Below are 22,398 nucleotides of genomic sequence, written 5' to 3'. Positions count from 1 at the left end.
ATGAATAATGTATTTTATTCTCCTTACGTACACTGAGAGCATATACACCAAAGACAAATTCCTTGTGTGCCCAATCACACTTGGCCAATAAAGAATTCTATACTATTCTAATCATTGCCTGTCCTCAAGATATCTAGAATTACAGATTAAGGTTGTCACATTTTCAACATGTCATCCTCACCCCCTCTCCCATCTCAATGAGTTGTAAACCTATGCTCAGATTGAGAACCCCTCTGATGTCTGAAGAATGGAAGTAATACCAGAAAAGATAGTTTGCAAATCATAAGGTAGGTGCCTTCAACATCAGGGGACGTGAAATGGGCAGCAAAAACTCATTACTGCATAAAAGACATGAGCTTTAAACCCTGGGGACCAACATCTAAATGTATCTGAAGGAGCCAATCTTTGCCTTTCTAAGAACACCATTCATATCAACAGCAAGAACAATTTATCTGAGCCTCATCTTGCACTCTTAAGTTTAAGAAGATGGGTCTCAGTACCTAGAGTGAAACTAGGACAAGGCTAAACACTTTAAAACTTCTGAGAAATACACATTCCAAATGGCACAGGAAGAATGCTAGTTGATATATGAAAACAAGAAAACGACAAAGCTGGCTGGGGGAATTCTGGGAGTTGAAGTCCACCCATTTTAAAGTCCCCAAGGTTGAGAAACACTGACATAATCTCTTGTGGCTGGCTAAGGTCCAACTTATTCCACATCAGATTTCAACAGTGCCACAGCGACTATTTTTTAAAATATAACTTTGACCATGGAGCAAAATCTTGTCACAAGTAAAATAAAAGATTATGACACACTACCCTTGGCCCAGAAAGTGATTTTATTAGTAAAATCTATAGTACAAATATGCTAAATATCTGGATTATGTAAACCAAATTAAGCAGATGTTTATACAGGCATATGGTACCAATAAATTACCATTTTAGCTCAAACTTCAGTATTCACCTCAAGATGTGAATTACATCTTTTCTGCATTCAATGCAAAGTAAAAGGCAAAAATATATAAATAAATGCAGGTGCTACAGTTTTGTATGTTAGAACTGCAGCAAAGGTGAATTAAAGCAAAAATGATTTATATTGCATCTGCTTTTGAGAAATGTTTATAATAAAACAATGCACAATAGAAACAGAATCCCTTAACAGTTGTGGCCCTATTTGGGGGAATAAATCAAATCCAAATAATTGAGCAAACTTTTATCTAACGCACTGTCATTTTGCAGCAGTTATAAAATGTTTCACAAGCTAGTATAGTTTTCCAATTTCCTGCAGGCCAAAATAACAGAAAGGAAAATCACTCATTTGCAAGTGTGTGGGTTCTCTAGCAGATACCATTAACAGATTACTTCTTCATGTAATGTAGAACTAAGCTGCGATTCTGCACTTTTCTTATCTCATAATTGCAATGCTACATTTCAGGTGACACTATAGTACATACCTCCAACCCTCCCCTTCCCCAAATAGACATTACCTGTTTATACAACCAGCCTCGCCTAACGACAGGTGCATTAGGATTTCTTTTTATTGAATTTGACCTCTTTCCAAAATTATGGACCTTTTTTGAGGAGCGTGATGTCTAAAAATAAAATAAAAGGAAATTATCAATACTCGGTACATATAGGAGATGTAAAGCTACCTCAGAGAGAAAAACAGATTTGGATCATATGCTTCCCTTATGACTTATAAGACGTTCCATCCCCCCCCCTCCCCCCGGTAAATCAGTAACTACTTTGGAAGTTTTGCTGATTTCTGTTTTCTTGAAGCTTTCAGCAAGGGAAGAAACTCTGCTCCCAAGCATTACATAAGCATAGCATCTATTTTAACAAGAACGTAAGTTTTACAGAGAATATTGGAAACCGGGCAGAGAAAAGAATCACTAAAACCGAAACAACTTTTAGCCAGAAAGCCAAATTATAATCAAAATGAGCTAATATTGCTAACGTACCGTAATTATCTATTATTTTGCCAATATTCTTCCACGCAGAAAGTACTTTAGGTTAACTAAGTGGTTGCTTATTTTCCCCCCTTAGAATTTTCTCCGTAAATACAACAATTGTGTGTTATCAGTTCAAGAGGGTGGCGCGCAAATAAATCATCTTTTATCAAGGGCTTTCATCGATGTTCTTTTGCCAATTTACAGTGTAATGGTAAAATGGGGAACAGCACCTTATAAAACCACTCCTATTATCACAAGTGTCACAGATATAAATGTGACTTGATTCAGAAAAATCAGATCAATATTTACAAACCATTTGTGGCGTTTTTGAGATTTAAATGCAGGCATTATAAGCAGTAACATGATCCCATGAAAAGAGCAGCACAGAATATCATATATCATGCACTTACAGTTAAAAATGATAGAATGTATCTGAATTTTTATTTAATACTAGATGGTAACCCGGTGTTGCCCGGGTATTTCTAGATGTTGAAGCCTTTGTCTGACAGGGAGCCATTGAGAGGGGCCTTTCTTCCCCCTACTCCCATGCCCATCATCCCTGTCCTCTCCCTTCCCCCTCCCATGCGCTCCGCTTTCCCGCCCTGTCTATGATCCTGGCACTTTGCCCCAAATCCATCAGGTGCTTCCCCATTGCTCCACTGGAGGGAAAACATTATGGCTGCTTTTCCAGAGGAAGCTGCAAAGGAACTGACATCACAAACAATTGCTGCTCTAGGACACCACACTCACTCTCCTTAATGGCCCAGGCTCTCCCTTCCCCCTCCCATGACATCACAAACAATTGCCTCTCTAGGATGCCGCACTCACTCTCCTTAACAGCCCAGGTGTTCCACAGTTATGCTGGAACACCCCTCCCCCAAGGGTGTCTTACCCCCCCCCCCCAGTATTTGTTTCCAGATAGTAAGTCATATGTGTACCAAGTTTGGTTGAAATTGCTCGAGGCATTCCAGAGTTATGCTGGAACATACATACATACAGCCTTTTTTATATAGATATAAGATAAGATAAGATTTGTTGTTAAAACATTAATTGGAATGGAAAGCAGGATTCTGTGGGCATGTAGCTACTTGATTAAGAAAAGGAGTTCAAATATCACTACACCTTTTATTTTAAGTTTAAATGTTTCTCTGCAAAACAGAGGAAGAAAGAAGAACTAAGTTGTTTTAGGCTGGCCCAAGAATAAGAAATGAAGTTAGAAACTTGTAACGATTGTAACATCTACATTAATTTCACATGAAATCAACATTCTAGTGTCCAATTTTTCAATTCTTTCCTCTCAGATTGAAAAGTTAAAATTGAATTGTTTCAAATATACTCAATATTTCCCATTTGGCTTTTTTTTTTTTTTTTAATTCTTCATTCTTCAGCCTAACATGTACCACTATTTATTTCCCTTGGGTATCATTCAGAAGATAGGAAGAAGGAAGCACTTTACTATGGCAGAAGAAGTTGGAAAAAAAGAACTTACACAGAAACTATTATCAGATTAAATAATTTTACCCAAAAAAGTATCAAGTTTTGAACAGGTAAGGAGAATTAATCAAGAAAATTAAACACACAGCTGGCTCAACGACACACAGAGTTGTTGTTTAATCCCTTTATCAAATGACCTCATTGTGTTATATTTTGCTTTCTTATTACACTGAACAACTGTACTGCCTTCTGAATCGTAAAGCTCCATTAACTTTTATAACTAATGTGGATATTTCTGTGACATATGGTCCATGACATAACGGGTAGCAAACAATTTCTTGCAGCGGGTCTTAAAGTTAAAATGATGTGGCCAAACAGGCTTGCTCATTAAAGAGGAAAATGTAAAAGAATAGAGGCAACACCCTCTCGTCTTTTTCATCATACATTTAGCAAAGGCTGCTAAAGACAAATGAATAAAATAACTGTGACAATGAAACCAGCTGTTAGTGGACTCTGAATAGCAGGCACTCACTTTTGTACAAGGGACAAGTGCATCTTTACAATTAAGTCATATTTTATCAACAATTGTGAATGTATGTTACAGTTAATGAAACAATATACCGTAAGCTCTGTTCCATCTAATAAGATAGCCGTGCCATTCAAAGTACTCCCATTGTCTTCAAATCATTATCTTAGTTACAACTAATGTACATCTTGCATTCATCATAGTTAGTTGCTATATATTAATCTAATAGAACTTTTAAAATTTATTGCTGTAAATATAGTTTAACATAGCTCATAAATAAAAAACATATTTATTCATTTATACATTAAATTTAGTGCCTGAAAAATGTGACATTTACAGAAAACTTTCTGCAGCATAAGCTCAACATGAATCTGCTAACAATTATGTGGTTAGGAATATATAAAAAAAATCCAAGCTTTGAAATCTGATTAGAAAATATATGAAACCAGTAGCAATATTTTTTTTTAAAAAAAAAAAGCTTGCTGGCAATTTAAGCAAGGCACCTTTACATGGAGAGCCAGTTTTGAAACTGGCCCTCAACATGAAGATGCTTTCCTAAATACCAGGCAAGATCAGCGCATTTAAAGAAATAAAATCTCTACATTATTCACTGTATTTATCCAGTGTTTTCTAGCTTCATCTTTTGCTACTGTATAGACTCATGGATAAGAACACCTAAGAATTTTAGATGTTGAAAAGCACCCAAAACGTCAGATTTGGCTCATTCACAATATATGCTAAGACTTTTGTGAAGTACCCATATTTACTGTATATAAGGTAAATGTCCCAGCTCCTGCCCATCTCGCACTTTGAAAACATGCAAATGCGAGTAGATTAATAGGTACCACTTTGGTGGGAAGGTAGCAGCATTCCCTGCGCCTTTGGCATTCAGCCATGCTGTCCAAAGGATCATGGAAAACGTATTTGGAGAACACTGATTCCCTTGGCCAAGAAATCAAGATGAGCACCATGCCCTAGAGTCAGACACGACTGGGCAGGGAAAGTCCAGTTGTGTCTGACTCTAGGGCACAGTGCTCATCTTGGTTTCTTGGCCAAGGGAGTCAGTGTCGTCCAAATACACTGTTGTCCACAAATCCTGTGGACAGCATGGCTGTATGCCAAAGGCGCAGAAAATGCTGCTACCTTCACACCAAAGTGGTACCTATTAATCTACTCATATTTGCATGTTTTCAAAGTGCGAGATGGGCAGGAGCTGGGACAGGGAACAGGAGCTCACCCCATTATGCGGCACTAGGGTCTCGAACCTGGGCTGTCAAGCTTTCCATCTGACAAGCTCAGCGTCTTTAACCACTGAGCCATCACACCCTTTATACATGCATATAAACCCATCTGAAGGCAAGCGGACACTCACATTTTTAACCCAAACATCATGAAAAATGTGGGTTTTCATGGCATTTGTGTTAAAAATGTGATGGTTGTCTTATCTATACATGATGTAGGAGAAAAGCAAGCAGAGCTGGGAGGCAGAGGTAAGCAAGTCATCAGTCTACAGCAGGGGTGTAGAACTCAAGGCCCGGGGCCCGGGGGTGCTTAGATCTGGCCCGTGGGGCTGCCCTGGAAACAGCAAAGTACTGGACCGCAGTGCCTCTCCCAGAGAAAATGGAGCTCACGAGGGCAGCGGGTGACCCTCCCGAGCTCCGTTTTCACTGGCAGAGGGTTGCAGGAGGCCATCACAGCCAAAAACAGAGTTTGAGACCCTGTTTTCTCTGTCAGAGCGCTCGGGCCATCACAGGCCCCCTGACATAAGTGATGTCGAGCTGGCCATGCCCGCTCCAGCCCCCCAAGCTCAAACACAACCCTGATGCAGCCCTCAATGAAATCGAGTTTGACACTCCTGGTCTACAGTCATTGCATTCCCATAAATACTTTTAAGACCAGCCCCTTCTGCATTCTGTTGACCCTTATGTGGTGCCAATTTTATACTTTTAGTGACTAGATTCTTGTGAATAGGCTTGAGTAATAAATCTTAACTGCAAGGTCACATGGTGTCATGATCTTTTGCGCCTGACTGATGGGTTTATACATGAGAATATACCGTATAACAAGAATATAGAGATGTTTGCCAGTGGAAAAGTGAAAATAAAACTTAAGGTTAATTCCAGGACAAGAGTTCTTTTGTGGCATGCAAAATAAAGGCACCAAATTTCATAAGACCTTCTTGTTTTGCAGATGGGAAACACGTGGCCCTCCATAGGTGGCTAAACTAGGATTTACTGCAGCTGCAACCAATTTGGTTGAAGTCAAAGGATATGGAGGTACAAAGCCCAGAAACTCTTTAGCAATTATATTGGCAGGCAAATACCTGATTGAATAATTGGCTAATAGTAGCCAATAGCCAATAATCATGCTCACCCCATAATGCTATCCTTATCTGAAGAGCAAAACATTTTAAAAAGAAAAAAGAAACAGTAGAAAAGCATCCTTTTAAATAGTGGATCCAAAAAGTAACTGTTAAGTAAGTTTTTTTTTTTAAAAAAAACTCTTTTTAAATTATTAATGCAGAGATTCCCTTTAAAAAAACCCACCACTTCTTTTTAAGTTTAGTACCAAACAGACAATGAAAACAAAATAATAAAGTATGATTTTCTTGAAACTATAACAAATAGTTATAATACAAAATGGTTATAGCAAGGGTGTCAAACTCATGATGATACATTGTCATATGATGTATCGCAACTTTCCCCCCCCCCCTTGCTAAACTGGAGGTGGGCATGGCCAGCGCGTGACGCATCTGGCCCACGGGCTGCGAGTTGGACACTCCTGGGCTATAGGGATATTAGAATAAAAATTTACATACTCTAACTTGAAACATGTCAGATCAAATTTAAACATCAAACACTTTTTTGTAGCCGTTCTCTTCTTGTTTCTTTTGCATGACATTACGGATCAACTAAGTTCTTCTTATGTGGAGTTTCTGAAGAATTGCAAGAAACTAATCCCAGCCCTTTTCCACCCACAGCCATAGAGGAGGAACGGGGGGAAAAATCTTATTCCACAACATAAATCCTTTCTAAACTAGGCTTAACAGGAGCAAAAGGAGATCAGGTTCCACCAATCTATACAATTACCGAAATGCTTCTTTCCCCACTCTAATCACAAAATAATGAATTTTCCTTCAACCTACTTGAAGAAACGTTTTCCACAAAAGTCTTCCTGCCAATTAAGGGTTTAATGCATTCATATAGATTGTACATATATAGCAGGGGTGTTAAACTCGATTTCATTGAGGGCCGCATTAGGATTGTGCTTGACCTCGGGGGGGGGGAGGGGGGCAGGGTGGTTGTGGCCAGCACGTCACTCGTGTTGGGGGGATACCCATGGTGCCTGAGTGCTCTGCCAGTGAAAACGGGTTCCCGAGCTCCATTTTCAGCTGTGATGGCCTCCTGCAACCCTCTGCCAGCAAAAACGGAGCTTGGGAGGGCTACGCACAGCCCTCGCGCGCTCTGTTTTCACTGGCAGAGGCACCGCGGGCTGGTCCTTCGCTGTTTCCAGGGCGGCCCTGTGGGCCAGATCTAAGCACCCCACAGACTACATCTGGCCCCCAGGCCTTGAGTTTGACACCCCTGGTATAGAGGAACCATAATCAGTTGGTTTGGATTCAGAAGGTACCTAAATTGAATGGAAATAAGCAATCAAATAAAATTGTAATATGAGGTTCTTTACAACCCAGATTCAAGACTCTTTCAGTATTTTCCAGATTTCAAAGCTACCTTTCCTAATTTTGCTGTAATTCATGTTTGTTTGTTTGTTTGTTTGTTTGTTTATTTATCATTTATTATTTATTTATATATTTATTTATATATTTATTTATATATTTATTTATTTATTATTTATTTATTTATTTATTATTATATTTCTATACTGCCTTTCTCCCGTAGGACTCAAGGTGGTGTACAATCAAGAAAAATATAGACACACAAACATCATAAAATTGCTAATTAAAATTATTACTTAGTTTAGTCAATTAAATATGAGCCCATTATTGTATAATGAGCAGAATAACTACCCTGGATACCACCTTCAAAATTCTTTCTGATTAAGACCAAAGGGAGCTTAATAAAACTAGCATGATAAGACATTCACTGTAACATTCGGTCTCCATTCTATTCTTCGTTTAATTACAACTGTTGCCATATCACATCAACATGATGAGATTTAAATTCTGATGAACTAATGAAAGTGATTCCCATTTGGTTACACTTCAGTTGTAGGCTACGCATTTATGCTTGGTCTACTTGACGGTAAGTTGTTGTGGTGGCACTATCCTCTTGTCACGAGAGATAGCAAAATGAATGTTCTCACTTTTATTCATGAGTAACAAGAGAATGTGCATGACCACAAAGATTAAAAATGCAGCTGTTTTCCCACAGAAAGGAAAAGTGGAAAGCTAGCCAGAACTTATTGTCAACTATCAGAAGACCAGGCTGTGAATTAGAAGCTTAGATCACAATGTTTCCAAGATATCAAAAGAACGTTATCTTCACTGCCTCAATTTAGGCACTCATCTAACCTTCTGTACCACAGCATTTGTAAAAGACAAAATATCACCATTCTGCCACATTTTTACTAGCCCTGTTTCCCATTGCTTTTCTCTGTCTATTTAGCTTTGCCTTTCAATCCTGTTCCTATCAGAGGTCGTATTTAGCAGGTTCTGACCAGTTCTGGAGAATCGGTAGCGGAAATTTTGAGGAGTTCCGAGAACCGGTAAATACCAGCTCTGACTGGCCCCGTCCCCATCTATTCTCCCGAGTCCCAGCTGATCAGGAGGAAATGGGGATTTTGCAGAAACCTTCCCCTGGAGTGGAGAGGGAATGGAGATTTTACAGTATCCTTCGCCTGCCATGCCCACCAAGCCACGCCCACCAAGCCATGCCCACAGAACTGGTAGTAAAAATTTTTGAATCCCACCACTGGTTCCTATCTAGCACTCTTGTTTTCCCTCACAGTGGGCAACCTTTTGAAAACCAGGGGCTTCCTTTTGTATTTTTCGTGAGGAAAAGGCTGCACTGGGTGGAATGATGATGTACAATGGAAGATTTATTTATTTGTTAAGTTTTTATACTGCCCATCTCCAATATCAAGAAATGTGGGCCAGTATTCTAGGACTTTGCTTTTCAAAACTGTCCACAACGAATTTTATAGGATTATATTACAGCTTCCATGGGTTTTCCATCTCAAAATGGTGGAAAAACATGTCCCTAGTTTTTAACCACTGCCGGTTGAATTTGCAGTAGGTTCCAAAACTGAGACCACCGATTGCCCACTCCTGTTTCTGTCAAGTAATGTCAGTGATGCCTGGGCTAAAACTTGTCAAGAGACACAGGAGAACAGGATTCTTCATACAAACTGAAGTTCTTGGGGCTCTCTTGAGCTTAGTTGATTTCTTGCTGACATTTCATCACCCAAACAAGGTAACATCACTAGTGCACTGGTGGCACAGTAGTTAGAATGCAGTATTGCAGGCAAACTCTGCCCACAGCCTGGAGTTCGATCCTGACAGAGCCTGAAAGAGGTTGACTCAGTCTTCCATCTTTCCGAGGTCGGTAAAATGAGGACCCAGACTGTTGGGGGCAATATGCTGACTCTGTAGACTGCCCAGAAAGTGCACTAAAACACTAAGGGACGGTATATAGATCTACGGCTATCTTTGTTCCAGTTTTCTTTGTGCTCATCCTAGGTTCTTGGGAAGAACTCGTATGAAGGCTGACACCAGCTAAAGAAGGGACAGCTGTGACTTCATATTGTTGTGAACAGATATATTCAATTAGCATACAGCCAAAGAATGGAAGGTAATATTAATGCTTCTTTAGCCATGCAAAGTCAATGTGTTTTTAGTAATAGCAGCTAGTAATAATATAATATATAACGTACATAAAAATTAGAAACGGACTCTTTCCAAATGTGTACAGGTAGTCCTCGACTTACAAAAGTTCATTTAGTGTTCGTTCAAAGTTACAACAGCACCAGGGGTGGGTTCTAAATTTTTTTACTGCCGGTTCTGTGGGCGTGGCTTATTTTGTGGGCGTGGCTTGATGGTCATGTGACAATTCTTTAGGATTTAGCAGAGGTACTGATCTACCAGGTTTTTAACTGCTTGCAGAGCTGTACCGGTCTACCCATTTGTTATTGGAGGCACTGATCTACTCATTTGTTTTTCGAGCGCCCTGGTCTACCACCACACTGCCTTTTAACACTGATCAGCTGTAGCGCGGCCCTTTGAAGCCCTGCGGCAAGAGTTTAAACAGTTTTTTTCCTTCTAGCTGATCAGCTGAGACTCGGGAGGCAGTGAATAGATTGGGGGCGGGGCCAAATATAAGATAATAATAATGGGGGGTGGGGGGGGGGCAGGAGAGCCCAGCTCCCGAACAAAGAGAACCCGTTTGGTGACATCATATCGTCACCACTACTGGCTCGGCCGAACCGGGAGGAACCCACCACTGAACGACACTGAAAAATGAATTTATAACCATCTTTCACACTTATAACCATTGCAGCATTCCCATGGTCACGTGATCAAATTTTGGCTGCTTGGCAACTGATGGCTGCAGTGTCCCAGGGTCACGTGATCCCCTTTTGCGGCCTTCTTACAAACAAAGTAAGCAGAGGGTTGAACTAGAAGACCTCCAAGGTACCTTCCAACTCTGTTATTCTATTCTAATGTCAATGGGGATGCCAAATTCACTTAACAACTGTGCTACTAATTTAACAACTGCACTGATTCACTTGACAAAAGTGGCAAGAAAAGTCGTAAAATGGGGCAAAACTCACTTAACAAATGTCTCACTTAGCAACGTAAATTTTGGGTTCAATTGTGATCGTAAGTCGAGGACCAACTGTATTTATAAGACTTAAGAGTATCTACTTGTTTGCACCCAGCTATTATACTGCCACAAGGATCTTCCAAATGTAGTCCAGAAAAGATGCATGTCCTGACAGGAAAGCACTTGTACTAATAAACTTGTGTGCTTAATAAAAGTATTAATAATTTTCATGTGGACATTTTCAGCCATGAAAGTGACTCTCTAATGTCATTAGTTTATAATTACTCCATCTGTATGGAGACCACACTTTATAAATCATAAGAAGACGCATCCTTGCTCCAGGGATCTTATACTTAAAAATTCAGTAAAGGAAAAAACAACAGCAGAACGTGAAGAAAACGTTATTGGGATAATAGTAAAAGAACATTTAATTGTTTCAGTTACTGACTAGACTTTTGCACAGAACCACTGATGCTGTTAAGCTTCTTTAAACATCCAGTGTGGATTAAATAGTGAGCTGGGCCATTTTAACACTAGAACTATTAATAAGCACTCACTCCTAATTGACATTGGTTTCTTGTTGCTCTTAATTCTTCAAAATAATTGAATTAGGCAAGACACAAGGAGAGAAGCCCCAAGCTATAGCAGAGAGGGTTAGTGTTATTGCCAGAACATTCTGTTCAAGGTCTCTGAGGTTGATCTTTTCTCTCCAAATCCTGATTTCTTAGCTGCTACCATTTTTTTTTTCAGTATGCTGCTTCTGTCTGTAGCTTAGAAAAATCCAGAAATACAGCACAGAGAAATAATGGTGAGCCTGTGACACATGTCGAAGGTGACACGCCAGCGTTTACCAACACCCAACAACTATTCTCAAAAGCACGCTCCATTCTCCCATGCAGCCTCCAGACTTTCTGAAAATGAGTTTTACTTTTATTTCATTTTTGTAATGAGAAGAGTGTGGTGGCCCATGAAGTTAGAATATTGGCTGCCAATCAGCAGGTTCACGTTTGAGACCTGCTGCTGCTGCAGGGTGGGGTGAGCTCCCATCACATGCTTCAGCTCCTGCTGACCCAGCAGTTCAAAAGCGGGTGACTGTGAGTAAATTAATGTGTATCACTTTGGTGAGCAACTTCATGGGGACACGAAAGGAGCCCCCAACTGGGTCTCTTCCAGGCAAGGGTGATATCACTGGCTAATCCTTTCGCTAAGGACACAAGAAAAAAAAAACTGTAATTATTTGACATTTTTTTATATGAGCCAGGGTGGCACAGTGGTTAGAGTGCAGTACTGCAGGTTACTTCTGCTGACTTGCCAGCTGCCTGCAATTTGGCAGTTCAAATCTCACCAGGCTCAAGGCTGACTCAGCCTTCCATCCTTCCGAGGTAGGTAAAACGAGGACCCAGATCGTTGAGGGCAATATGCTGACTCGAAACCGCTTAGAGAGGGTTGTAAAGCACTGTAAAGCAGTATATAAGTCTAAATGCTATTGCTATATAATACATAGCAACATACATGATTGGATTGTATTTTTTTCAGATAAATCAATATGCAAAGAATTGTTTCTCTTTTATTTGTGGATGTGGGGCAACATGTCAATAGAGACAGGTTAGACATTTTCTGAATTTTTGATATGCCATCTAAAGGTTTCGCCACCACTGGTACAGTGTTCCCATGCTTCATAAGCTGAGACATTTCATGAGACCAGAAAGAAGGTAAAGGAGAAATTTATAATATTTAGCAATATGCATGATAATTAACAGAAATTAATGGAAGAAATTGAAGGTGAGTTATTTATTATGTAGGAGAGAAGCAAACTTTTTTGGTTTAGGGCAGTGATGGCGAATCTTTAAGACACCATGTGCCCAAACCACGCGCACGCATGTCCAAATTGAAAGGTATGTGCGCGCAAACATGCACATGCACTGACATGCACAGACATGTGCATGTGCTGACTTCAGTCTTCACAATTTCACCTGATTTTGCTCTATCAGCAACCATCATGAATAAAAATGGCATCCCAAGACCGGCATCACGGCAAGAGGTAAGATCTTTTTCTTTCGTGAGCTTCTGTTTCGTCATTTGCAGGGAAACAGAAGCTCACGAAAGAAACGCCACGGAGATCTGACCTGGGGTGATGGCACACGTGCCAGCAGAGAGGGTCCTGTGTGCCACTTCTGGCACGCGTGCCATAGGTTCGCCATCTTGGGTTTAGGGTTTACAGTTTGTTTTGTGCTCTGTTTACGGACCACAGAGGAGAGAGAATAGGCAGAATGAAAATGTTCACCCACCTTGTTGTTTGAGCATGTGTGTATGTGCGCGCATATACCGTGTTTCCCCAAAAATAAGACGCTGTTTTATATTTTTTTTAACTCCGAAATAAGCGCTTGGCCTTATTTTCGGGGAGGTCTTATTATTTTGGGGCGTGTGGAGCAAGACGGGGCTCCTCTTGCCGTTTTACCTGATTTCCAGTTCTGTCTCTCTAACCCTAACCAAAGGAAATGACGGGGACAGGCTGTGCATGCGGTTAAATATTTTCAGGGAGAGCTTATTTTCGGGGAGGGCTTGTTTTCAGGGGACGTCTTATTTTTGGGGAAACACGGCACATGCCCATGTTGAAGAGCAAAATGACTTTTTTTTTAAATTTTGACCACACTTAATAGAAAAGCATTGTCAGTTTGTAAGGTAAGGTTTCTTAAAGAACTGCAGTTAATGTCTCAAGTAAAAATTACAGCTTAAGAAGAAGGACGGAAGAGAAAAAGGGTGACAATTTTCCTCTCTTTCGTTCACTTCCGACATCCAAGGTATTTGGCTGAAATCCAAGAAACTGAATGTAGAAAAAATATAAAGAAATAGTAATAACAAATGAGTGAGAAAAGCCAACCAGGAATTGGATAATCTGTCTCTTTTCTTTTTCCTTCCTTCCTTCCTTCCTTCCTTCCTTCCTTCCTTCCTTCCTTCCATCCATCCATCCATCCTTCCTTCTTTTTTTCTTTTCCTTCTTGTTTTTTTTTTTTAAAAGTGAAGTTTGCACTTCAGAGTAGCAATTTAGCAGATAAAAACCTCTTCAGACATCTTCTACCATACGGATATATAACTCAAAAGTATGGCATGATTTGTTCTAACAAAATCTGCTGTGTCGTGCTCTTCATTACCTCAGAAAGTGATCCGGGAGGGCTTTTTACCCCCCCATAACCACTTGGCCTCAGCGGTAGGCTGCATTGAGGCTGCTTTCACAAGCTTTTTAGTAAGAACTACCGCATGGGCCACCAACTGGGATCATGATTATAGTTTATTAGAAAACCATTAAAGGATTATCTGTTCTCTGTGACTTTTTAAAATAAGAAAAGAATCCATTTTAGCCACACACTTAGTAGGGTTGTGCAATGCTTTAGATCTGAAAGCAAAAAAGGTGTTTCAGGGGGAGGCCTTAAACCGAGCCAAGTACATCTATTCCCAGAAATGAACTGCTTCACAGTCCTAATATTTGTTTATTGGCTTTTAATAATGAAGTTGTTTATAATTAAAAAAAACCAGCATGCGTAATACAATATTATTATTATTCATGATGGATTTTATACATATTGTATATAGACTGTATACCGCAACTTAATTTTTATTAGCACTTCACTTGAGAGAATTTTTTTTCCTCACAGAAAACAACACACAACAAATTATTTAAAAACAAACAAACCCAAACCCAATAAACAGACCCGTGGATCTAAAAAAAAGGTATTTTTTAAAAAAACTTCCAAACGAAGATCGATTGTCTTACAACCTCCACATAATTGTGCCTCCACACCACGTTAGGCTTACTAGCTCAATAATTTTGTACTAATGAATAATGTATATTGAATACAATAACTTACTCTGCCCAGAGGACTCATCGGATGTGCTGTGTAATCTGATGTCAAATTATAGTGTGCAGCTTCAGACACCATGTTTAATGGTCGTTCTTTCTTCTCTTCTGAAGTCATAGCTGCTGCAGTCCTGGAAATAGAATATTCAATTACATAAGAACCTGCCGGGTATTCTAAGATTAGGAGAAAAATACCTTTAATTGTTTTTAATAAGAGTCTGAATGTGTTACTTGTCCAGATTCCCAGCAAATGTTGATGCAAAACAATAATGACTATGTAAAACATGTCTCCCTGGAGCATCCTACAGTAGGTTCTCAACAGGTAATGCAAAGTATCTCTACTTTAGTAAATTCCATACCTGAAAACTTCTCAGGCCTATAGTGCTAAAAAAGAAAGAAAAAGACTGCCAAAAAATGAGTCATTTGATGTGCCCAATTTTATGAATCACAAGCTTATATTAGCTGAATGACTAACCATTGCGGTAAATTGCTGAACATCTGATTGTTCTCCCAGGCAGAATGAGCCCCATTGGTTTTGGCAATTTTTTTTGGTTTTTCACATTATTGGTTAACATTCTTGTCTTAGATATATGGTTTTGTTTTTTTTTTTACATTTTACTTCACAGTAAGCCACCCAATGGTTGCGGAATTGGGAGACCTTGAAATTTGAATATCAAATTATTGAATTAATACAGTAATAAACACGTGTTTAGAAAAAATATAGAAATATTTCTCTATATATATTTCTAATGGAAATTAGCATTTAAGAACTGCTCTATTTTTTGAAGACACTAGGAATTCATGATACCAATTTTATATAGCATCTTTTCAGTTTGCTGAAGTTCTACAACTCAAATGTCTGTTCAATCTATGCCACCTCCTCCATGAAAATGATGCAGTTGTAAATTTGGATTTAAGCTGTATATAAAAGAATTATATTTACATTCATTTCTTTAAATCAAATGTGTGAATATTAGCTTTTAGTATGCATTCTTTGTAGTATATTTGCAGATTTTATAAAAATACAAAAAAACCCTCAAAAAAAAAAAAAGAAAAACTATAGAAATAAACTAATTAATCTTAAGGAATCACACATGTCCAAATCTGTGATGAATCTGATGAGGCATCCATTGTTGTGGCCTGCTGGCGGTCAGCGGCACTGGCAGCAGAGTCGGACAGTGAGGAGGTTGGGGAGGTAGATGGGTCAGTCCTGGGGGCTTTGGAAAGCTCAGACGAGGGCTCTGCATCGGAGGCAGAGAGGGAGTTAGACAGCAGTAAGGCAGAGGAACAGCTGGAGCCTGTTCCCAGTGTGCGCATGCGCAGAGCTGCCAGAAAACAAGAACAACTAAGAAAGCAGGGTCAACTTGGGAGCAAGCCACACCTTGGAGGTGATTGGCCCCTCCTATAGGAAACAAAAGAGGAGCGAACGGGGAGTGGGCTTTTGCAGGAAACAATTTGTTCGTACGTGACTCTGAGAGACTCTGTGCCTAGTTTTGCCTTGTACTGCATTTGGAAACTTGTTACCTGGCAGCTTTCCAAGCGAGCTAAGGTCTGTGTTGATAAACATTCCTTTGAAAAACTGTTTGGACAGGACTTGCTGACTGTGAATGAAAGGAATTCACAGTCATGTAAATAAAAGAAGTTTTGCCAGGACCAAGACTCTGCTTCCTGCTTTTTAAGGGACCTTAGGTCAGAACATCCATGCTTTGTGGAGTCTTTGAAAGGCTGGTCTGTATAATTTTTTTTTTTTTAATTTGATTTATATGCCGCCCTTCTCCGGAGACTCAGGGCGGCTTACAATGCGTTAAGCAATAGCCTTCATACTTTTGTATATTTATACAAAGTCAGCTTATTGCCCCCACAAACTGGGTCCTCATTTCACCTACCTTAGAAAGGATGGAAGGCTGAGTCAACCTTGAGCCTTGGAGAGATTCGAACCAGCAGAAATTGCAGGCAGCTGTGTTAATGACAGGGTGCACTAAACCACTGTACTATCAAGGCTCTTAATTCTACAACTCAAGCAGCAAAAATTAATCTTTGACGTCACAGCCCCATTTTGAGGGTGAGTAGGTCTAATTTCACCATATTTCTTCCTTTTCAAGATTGATCTTGTTCAATAACGGCAAATTATAATGACCAAATAAGAGGATTCAGGAAGTTCCAGGACGTTGAAAAAGGAAATTCAAGGAAACCAAATGCTTGTTGCAAAACAAAAAAGAGATAAATCTCTTTTAGGGGAATAATTGATAGGGTGAACTATGAATAGAATGGACTCTGTAGGCGGAAAACTCTGTGAGTCAGAACTACAAGAAAATTTCAGTCTGGGATGAATGGATGATTGGATTGGTGATTACTTGGACAGACCAAGATATCAACAATATAGAAACAGAAGATGGAGGAAAAAAAGGAATGCTGACATATGATATGAGACAATTGTATTCTTTAAATTTCACAAGTTGTAGAACATCTCCACGCATTTTTCATTGCCTAATAAAATTGGAAAAAGTTGGAATATGGGAAACGTTGTTCTGGAACTTGGGTTCTTCACCCATGAAGGCATATCACACCTAAATAAATGTTGCCGTTTATATTGCCCTCACAGGTGTACTCTATTTCAACAACATGGCCATAAGTGTCCCAAAGGTGCTTTTTCAAGAGACAATTGGACTTATAAATAAATAGACAACTACCTGGTTAACGGATCGCATATGAATGAGTAACTGATCATCAGTTGAACAACAAAAGTAAATAGTTATTCATGCTTGCATTCACCTTTTCCCAGGCATTAACTTCCTTAACAGTTATCTTTCAATGGGTTGGCTTATTCTAAAATAGTTTTACCATTACAAACTACTTTGGGATTTTGTAAATAACAGTATGGTACTATTTAACAATTACTGTATATTATATAACAACTACACAATAACAACCACATAAATAGATATTCAGAATATCAAAAAAAAAATGTAATTTTTTTGTACAACTTTTTGTAAACACGTACTTACTGTTCATTCACGACAAATATGCAATTGTCCTGTGAGGGCTGCCCTGTGACTGGATGCTTGCAGGTCACTTTTCGTTCATTGTGACTGTGGAGGAACAAATACAGGAATTATTTAAGCATGCACTGATTAATTTTACAGCTAATTGGAAACCCCCTTTGAACTTTTTGCATGGAACAAAAAAAAAAAATGAAATGACATACAGATTTGATGATTGGAAAAAAAAATTGTAGACAATAGAAAAAAATGAAAGCTATGATGTAAATTTAGATTACATAAATATAATCTAAACATATTTTTATAGTCTGTGAAACAGAGATGGAAGTAATTTCCTTCATATTTTTCTTTTGACTCCTCATGGCTTTGCTTGAAATGGCACGAACATTCTATTTATATTCTGGTTTGTCACCTATTCTTCAAGACAGTTCAATTCCCCATTGCATGTTGATACAGATTAGACTGCCTCAAAGGTGCTTTCTTCGAAAAGGCAAAGGGCTGTCTTTTTTCTTGAGGAAGAAGAAAACACTTCGCTTCTCAGCCTAGAAGCTTCATTGGGTACTGATAGCGGGAGATGGGAGGATAGGAATTATCAATTGAGACTGGATGGTGGCGGGGATGGAAGGATAGGTTCCACCCTCCCACCATCCAGACTCAACTGTCTGTACCTATCCTTCCTTCCCACCGCCATCACAACTGATGAAGCTTCTTGGATGAGGAGCAAAATGTTTTCTTCTTCTCCCTTAAGGAAAAAAAAAAAACAGCCTAGCGGCCTTTTGAAAGAAGCCACTTTGGGACAATTATGACCTGGATGACTGAGAATCTCCATAGGCATACAGATTAGACATTAGCAGTTCTCCTCTTTTTGACAACTTTCCCTCCCAACGTTAAGTTAGTTGACTCTCTTGTTTTGGAAATATGTATCTATCTCTTCTCCTTCTTCTTTTTGGCTGCTCCTTGGGCACTGGGGTTATTGTAATTATGCTATTGAGAGATTATTTTTCTAAAATTGCTCAGATTCTTTTTGAACTAGCCTCTCATGTCGTGAATGGCAGTAGATAATCAATTTATGAATGCATATAATCTTCAGAAGACAAAGGAGAAAATATTGATAAGATATAGCCTATGTATATTGGGCAAAGATCCAAAGATCTACTGTAGTTATTATGAGACCGTAGGAGTCTCAACTGAATTCTCTGTTTTCCTGCGATTATGGAATATAGGACATAGTATACATTTCTCTATCCTACAGCCGGCAATAGAGGAATAGTATCTATACAGGAATTTAAGAAGTTGATTAGGAGGGGTTGACAATCGGCAAGCCAGCATTTAAGATCCGAGAGTTGCTGCTTTATGGGGTGAGCTTCCATCACTCGCTCCAGCTCCTGCCAACCTAGCAGTTCAAAAGTATGCAACCCCAACTATGTCGTTAGGTACCACTTTGATAGGCAACTTTACAGGGACGTGAAAGGAGTCCCCAACCGAGTGTTCCCCAAGCAATGGTGATATCACTGGCTAATCCTCTGTCTCGAATGTAGTAGTAGTCATAGTAGTAGTAGTAATAGTAGTAGTAGTAGCAGCAGCTGTTGCAGTAGTTGCCCTCTTTTTAAATTTCTGCTTAAGAAAGATTAATATTACATTATCTATGAAATTTTCTTACTTGCAGCTGCTGCTACTACATAAAATTGAGAGGAATACTTGTGATTGTTGCTTAATTGTCTTAATTAATTGTCTGCCATTTCTTTTTGATTTATATTTATTGAGAGTTTTATATAAAGTAAAAGGCAAATCTAAAAATTCAATTAAAAAATTGCAAATTATGAAATGTAATGTCTTCTGACCACTCTTCAAGAGATAAGTGCTATTTTATAATCCCTCCTCCCTCTTAGAAAGTATACAAATCCTTTTAGCCCCTCATTTAATCTACCATCTTTTTAAACCCATAATTCATCGTATTTTAATTCTTTCAGTCCATATAAGGTTTCCAGTCTATAATAAGTTTTTCCTTCTTCTCTAATCAAAAAATCTGTAAATCACTAATTAATTGTTTATCATTTCACTGCTTTTTATAACATTTCATTCTTCTAGTAAGGGCCAAATGCCTTGTAGTAAACACTGTATTTAATCCCACTCTCTTTATGCCTTCTGTTCTGTTTATTTAAAACTTCCCAAAGTTTGCAAACAAAGGGTGTGTGTGTGTGGAGGACATGAAAAGGCAAAGCTTCAGTGATGCAACAACCTTCAATATACAGAATATTCTGCCAAAACCATAGTGATAACTTCCTATGTAGGGAACAGTAGTATCTGACAACACTTTAAACAAAACAAAATAAAAAGCATATTCAAACATATCCTGGCATATTTTAAGATCAAGAGAGCGAGGCACATAGAAGATATATCCAAGTAAAGTAAAATAAACTTCATGGTTGGTGGACACACACACACACACACACACACACACACACATAAATAAATAATAAAAAACATATTCAAACATACCAGAGGTGGGTTTCAGCAGCTTCCGACCAGTTCCAGAGAACCGGTAGCGGAAATTTGGACTAGTTCGGAGAACCGGTAGTAAAAATTCTGACTGGCCCCACCCCCATCTATTCTCTGCCTCCCAAGTCCCAGCTGATCGGGAGGAAATGGGGATTTTGCAGAAACCTTCCCCTGGAATGGGGTGGGCATGGAGATTTTACAGTATCCTTTCCCTGCCACACCCACCAAGCCACGCCCACCAAGCCACACCCACAGAACCAGTAGTAAAAAAATTTGAAACCCACCACTGAAACATACCCAGGCATACTTTAAGACCAATAGAGTGAGGCGCATAGAAGATACATCTAAGTAAACTGAAATAATCTCAAACTCAATCTCTCAATCTCTCTCTCTCTCCCCCCTCTCCATCCATATATATATATATAATTAGTTTAATGAAATATTAAACTTTGCCTTGTATCTTCCATCCTTATGAATAGCAGAAGTATAAATTATAACTAAGTTCTCCACTGCAAGACCTTTCCCCTGTGTTTTATTTTTTTATTGTTTACTGCAAGATGCCTGAGATGATTTAATATTGCTGCCATTTTCAAAGGCCTATTCTGAACTTGCAAAGCATTCGCACAGTGGGATAATGTCACCCTAGCCAAACGGGTGAAACAATGATTGCCTAAAGCTGTACACAATGCTGCCCCATCCGAGAAAGCAACCTGTACTTTGCCAACTTGCAGAAAGCAATCACTGCCCATAAGTAATCTGAGAGTCTGTTGTTGTAACAGTAAGCATCCATATCAGTGGTGGGTTGCTTTCGTTTGGCCCGGTTCGGGCGAGCTGGTAGTGGTGATGATGTGACGTCAGCGAACCGGTTCTCTACGACTGTGAGCTGCCCGCCCGCCCCCACGTTATACCTACCTGTTCTTCCCCAGCTACGGATCCCAAAGAACGCAGCACACACGAAGTCCGTTCAAACCTTAGTTTACTAAATAAACCAGTTTTTTACAACAACGGCTGTTAATTAACTGCATTAACAGCCGCCAAGAATTCAAAGAATAATACTGAAAGCTTACTGTGGTTGGCAGAATGCCCATAAGCAATTTGCAAGAAGCTGATAAGATAAGCAAGACAAGACACGAAGGTATGTGAACGAAGTTGTTCCCTGCAAATTGCTTCAGTCGGCGTTCCTCCTTAAATAGGCTAAGGGAGTGGCCAATTAGCCCCAAGCCTTACTCTCGAGGAGACCTCCTCCTAAGGAGCCATTCCTGCCTTTTGGCAGCTCTGCGCCCCCGTGCATCGAGGCTCCTCCTCTTCTTCCTCTTCACTTATGGAAGCTTCTGGAGATTCTGAAGGCCCTGGCTGAATCCCTGCCTCTGGCACCACATCTTCTCCAGCCTCCTCATTGTCTGACTCGAGTGCCAGTTGCACAGGCTGCTGGCGCAACACCACACCAGCCTCCTCGCTGTCGGAATCAGCTACTAGCTGCACAGGCCACTGACGAGCCACAACACTACCTTTATTTGTCATTTTTTTAGCCCAGCTGATAGGCGCGGCAGAGTGGATTGCTGCGCCTCAGCTGGGCAGAAATCTAATGCGCTTGCGCGGAGGGCAAGTTCGGTTCGATTGCACACAAAGTGCATATGCAAAGAGAACCGGTGGTAACACCAGTTGGAACCCACCATTGATGCATATGAGTGGGTATACTTAGGATTTTCGTCCACATCCAAGACTCGGAGATAAAAGATTTGCACGTGAAATCAGACATGTTTTGCCTATTAGAGAAACCAGTATTAGCTATGCGCATTCTGGATCCGCGAAGCTTAATTGGTGCCTCCAATGAATCGAGAGGCTATTGTTTCACTGATTAGCAATTACCACTCCTCATTTAGTTTGAATGCATTTATGTTATGTCAACTCTGCAACTCTATCTCCTAGATGGCATTAATGTAAAGATTTCCCTGAAGCTTCCCAGGAAAAATAATACTTGAAAAGCTCTGCTGGGCGAATGCTTTTGTTTGACTGCTGTACTGCAACCTGATTCTCTCATCTTTTCTCACAGCCTAAAATTCCTGGAGGTTTTCTTGCAGGTTAATTAAATCTACCTGTCTGGAATTTAAAACCAGTTTTAATTGGCCTCTCTTGGGTAGTAAACATTTTATTCTCTTGTTTCTTTATATCCTTTTAATTATGTGAGAGCTGTCAGTATGTAACCTACTTAAGTGTTCCTTTTCGGAGCAAAATAGATTTGTTTTAACAAACTCGTGTTATCTTTATCATGCAGAATTAAAAAGCCCCGGAGACAGATGAAAGCAGAGGTATGTTTTATTTTATTTTTTTAACGTCAATATATTGGTAT

The 22,398-nt window shown here is 39.5% G+C and overlaps 1 protein-coding gene across 2 annotated transcripts in view; it reads right to left on the bottom strand.

Annotated features, from left to right (window-relative positions):
- PLEKHA5 (pleckstrin homology domain containing A5) overlaps positions 1 to 22,398 on the bottom strand; it is a 235,638-nt gene that overhangs the window by 86,534 nt on the left and 126,706 nt on the right. For both annotated transcript variants that reach the window (XM_070947658.1, XM_070947657.1), the window contains exons 4-6: positions 17,556 to 17,639; positions 14,561 to 14,681; positions 1,488 to 1,592 (exon numbers count right to left, since the gene is read on the bottom strand). In XM_070947658.1, the coding sequence (XP_070803759.1) occupies positions 1,488 to 1,592; positions 14,561 to 14,681; positions 17,556 to 17,639 (310 nt within the window). The remainder of the gene's footprint in view (positions 1 to 1,487; positions 1,593 to 14,560; positions 14,682 to 17,555; positions 17,640 to 22,398) is intronic.

Source organism: Pituophis catenifer, unplaced genomic scaffold (assembly GCF_029215685.1).
Source record: "Pituophis catenifer annectens isolate HBS135680 unplaced genomic scaffold, rPitCat1.0.hap2 SCAF_7, whole genome shotgun sequence".
In the NCBI taxonomy this organism is placed as follows: Eukaryota; Metazoa; Chordata; class Lepidosauria; order Squamata; family Colubridae; genus Pituophis; species Pituophis catenifer.
This window is presented reverse-complemented; position numbering and strand designations above follow the sequence as displayed.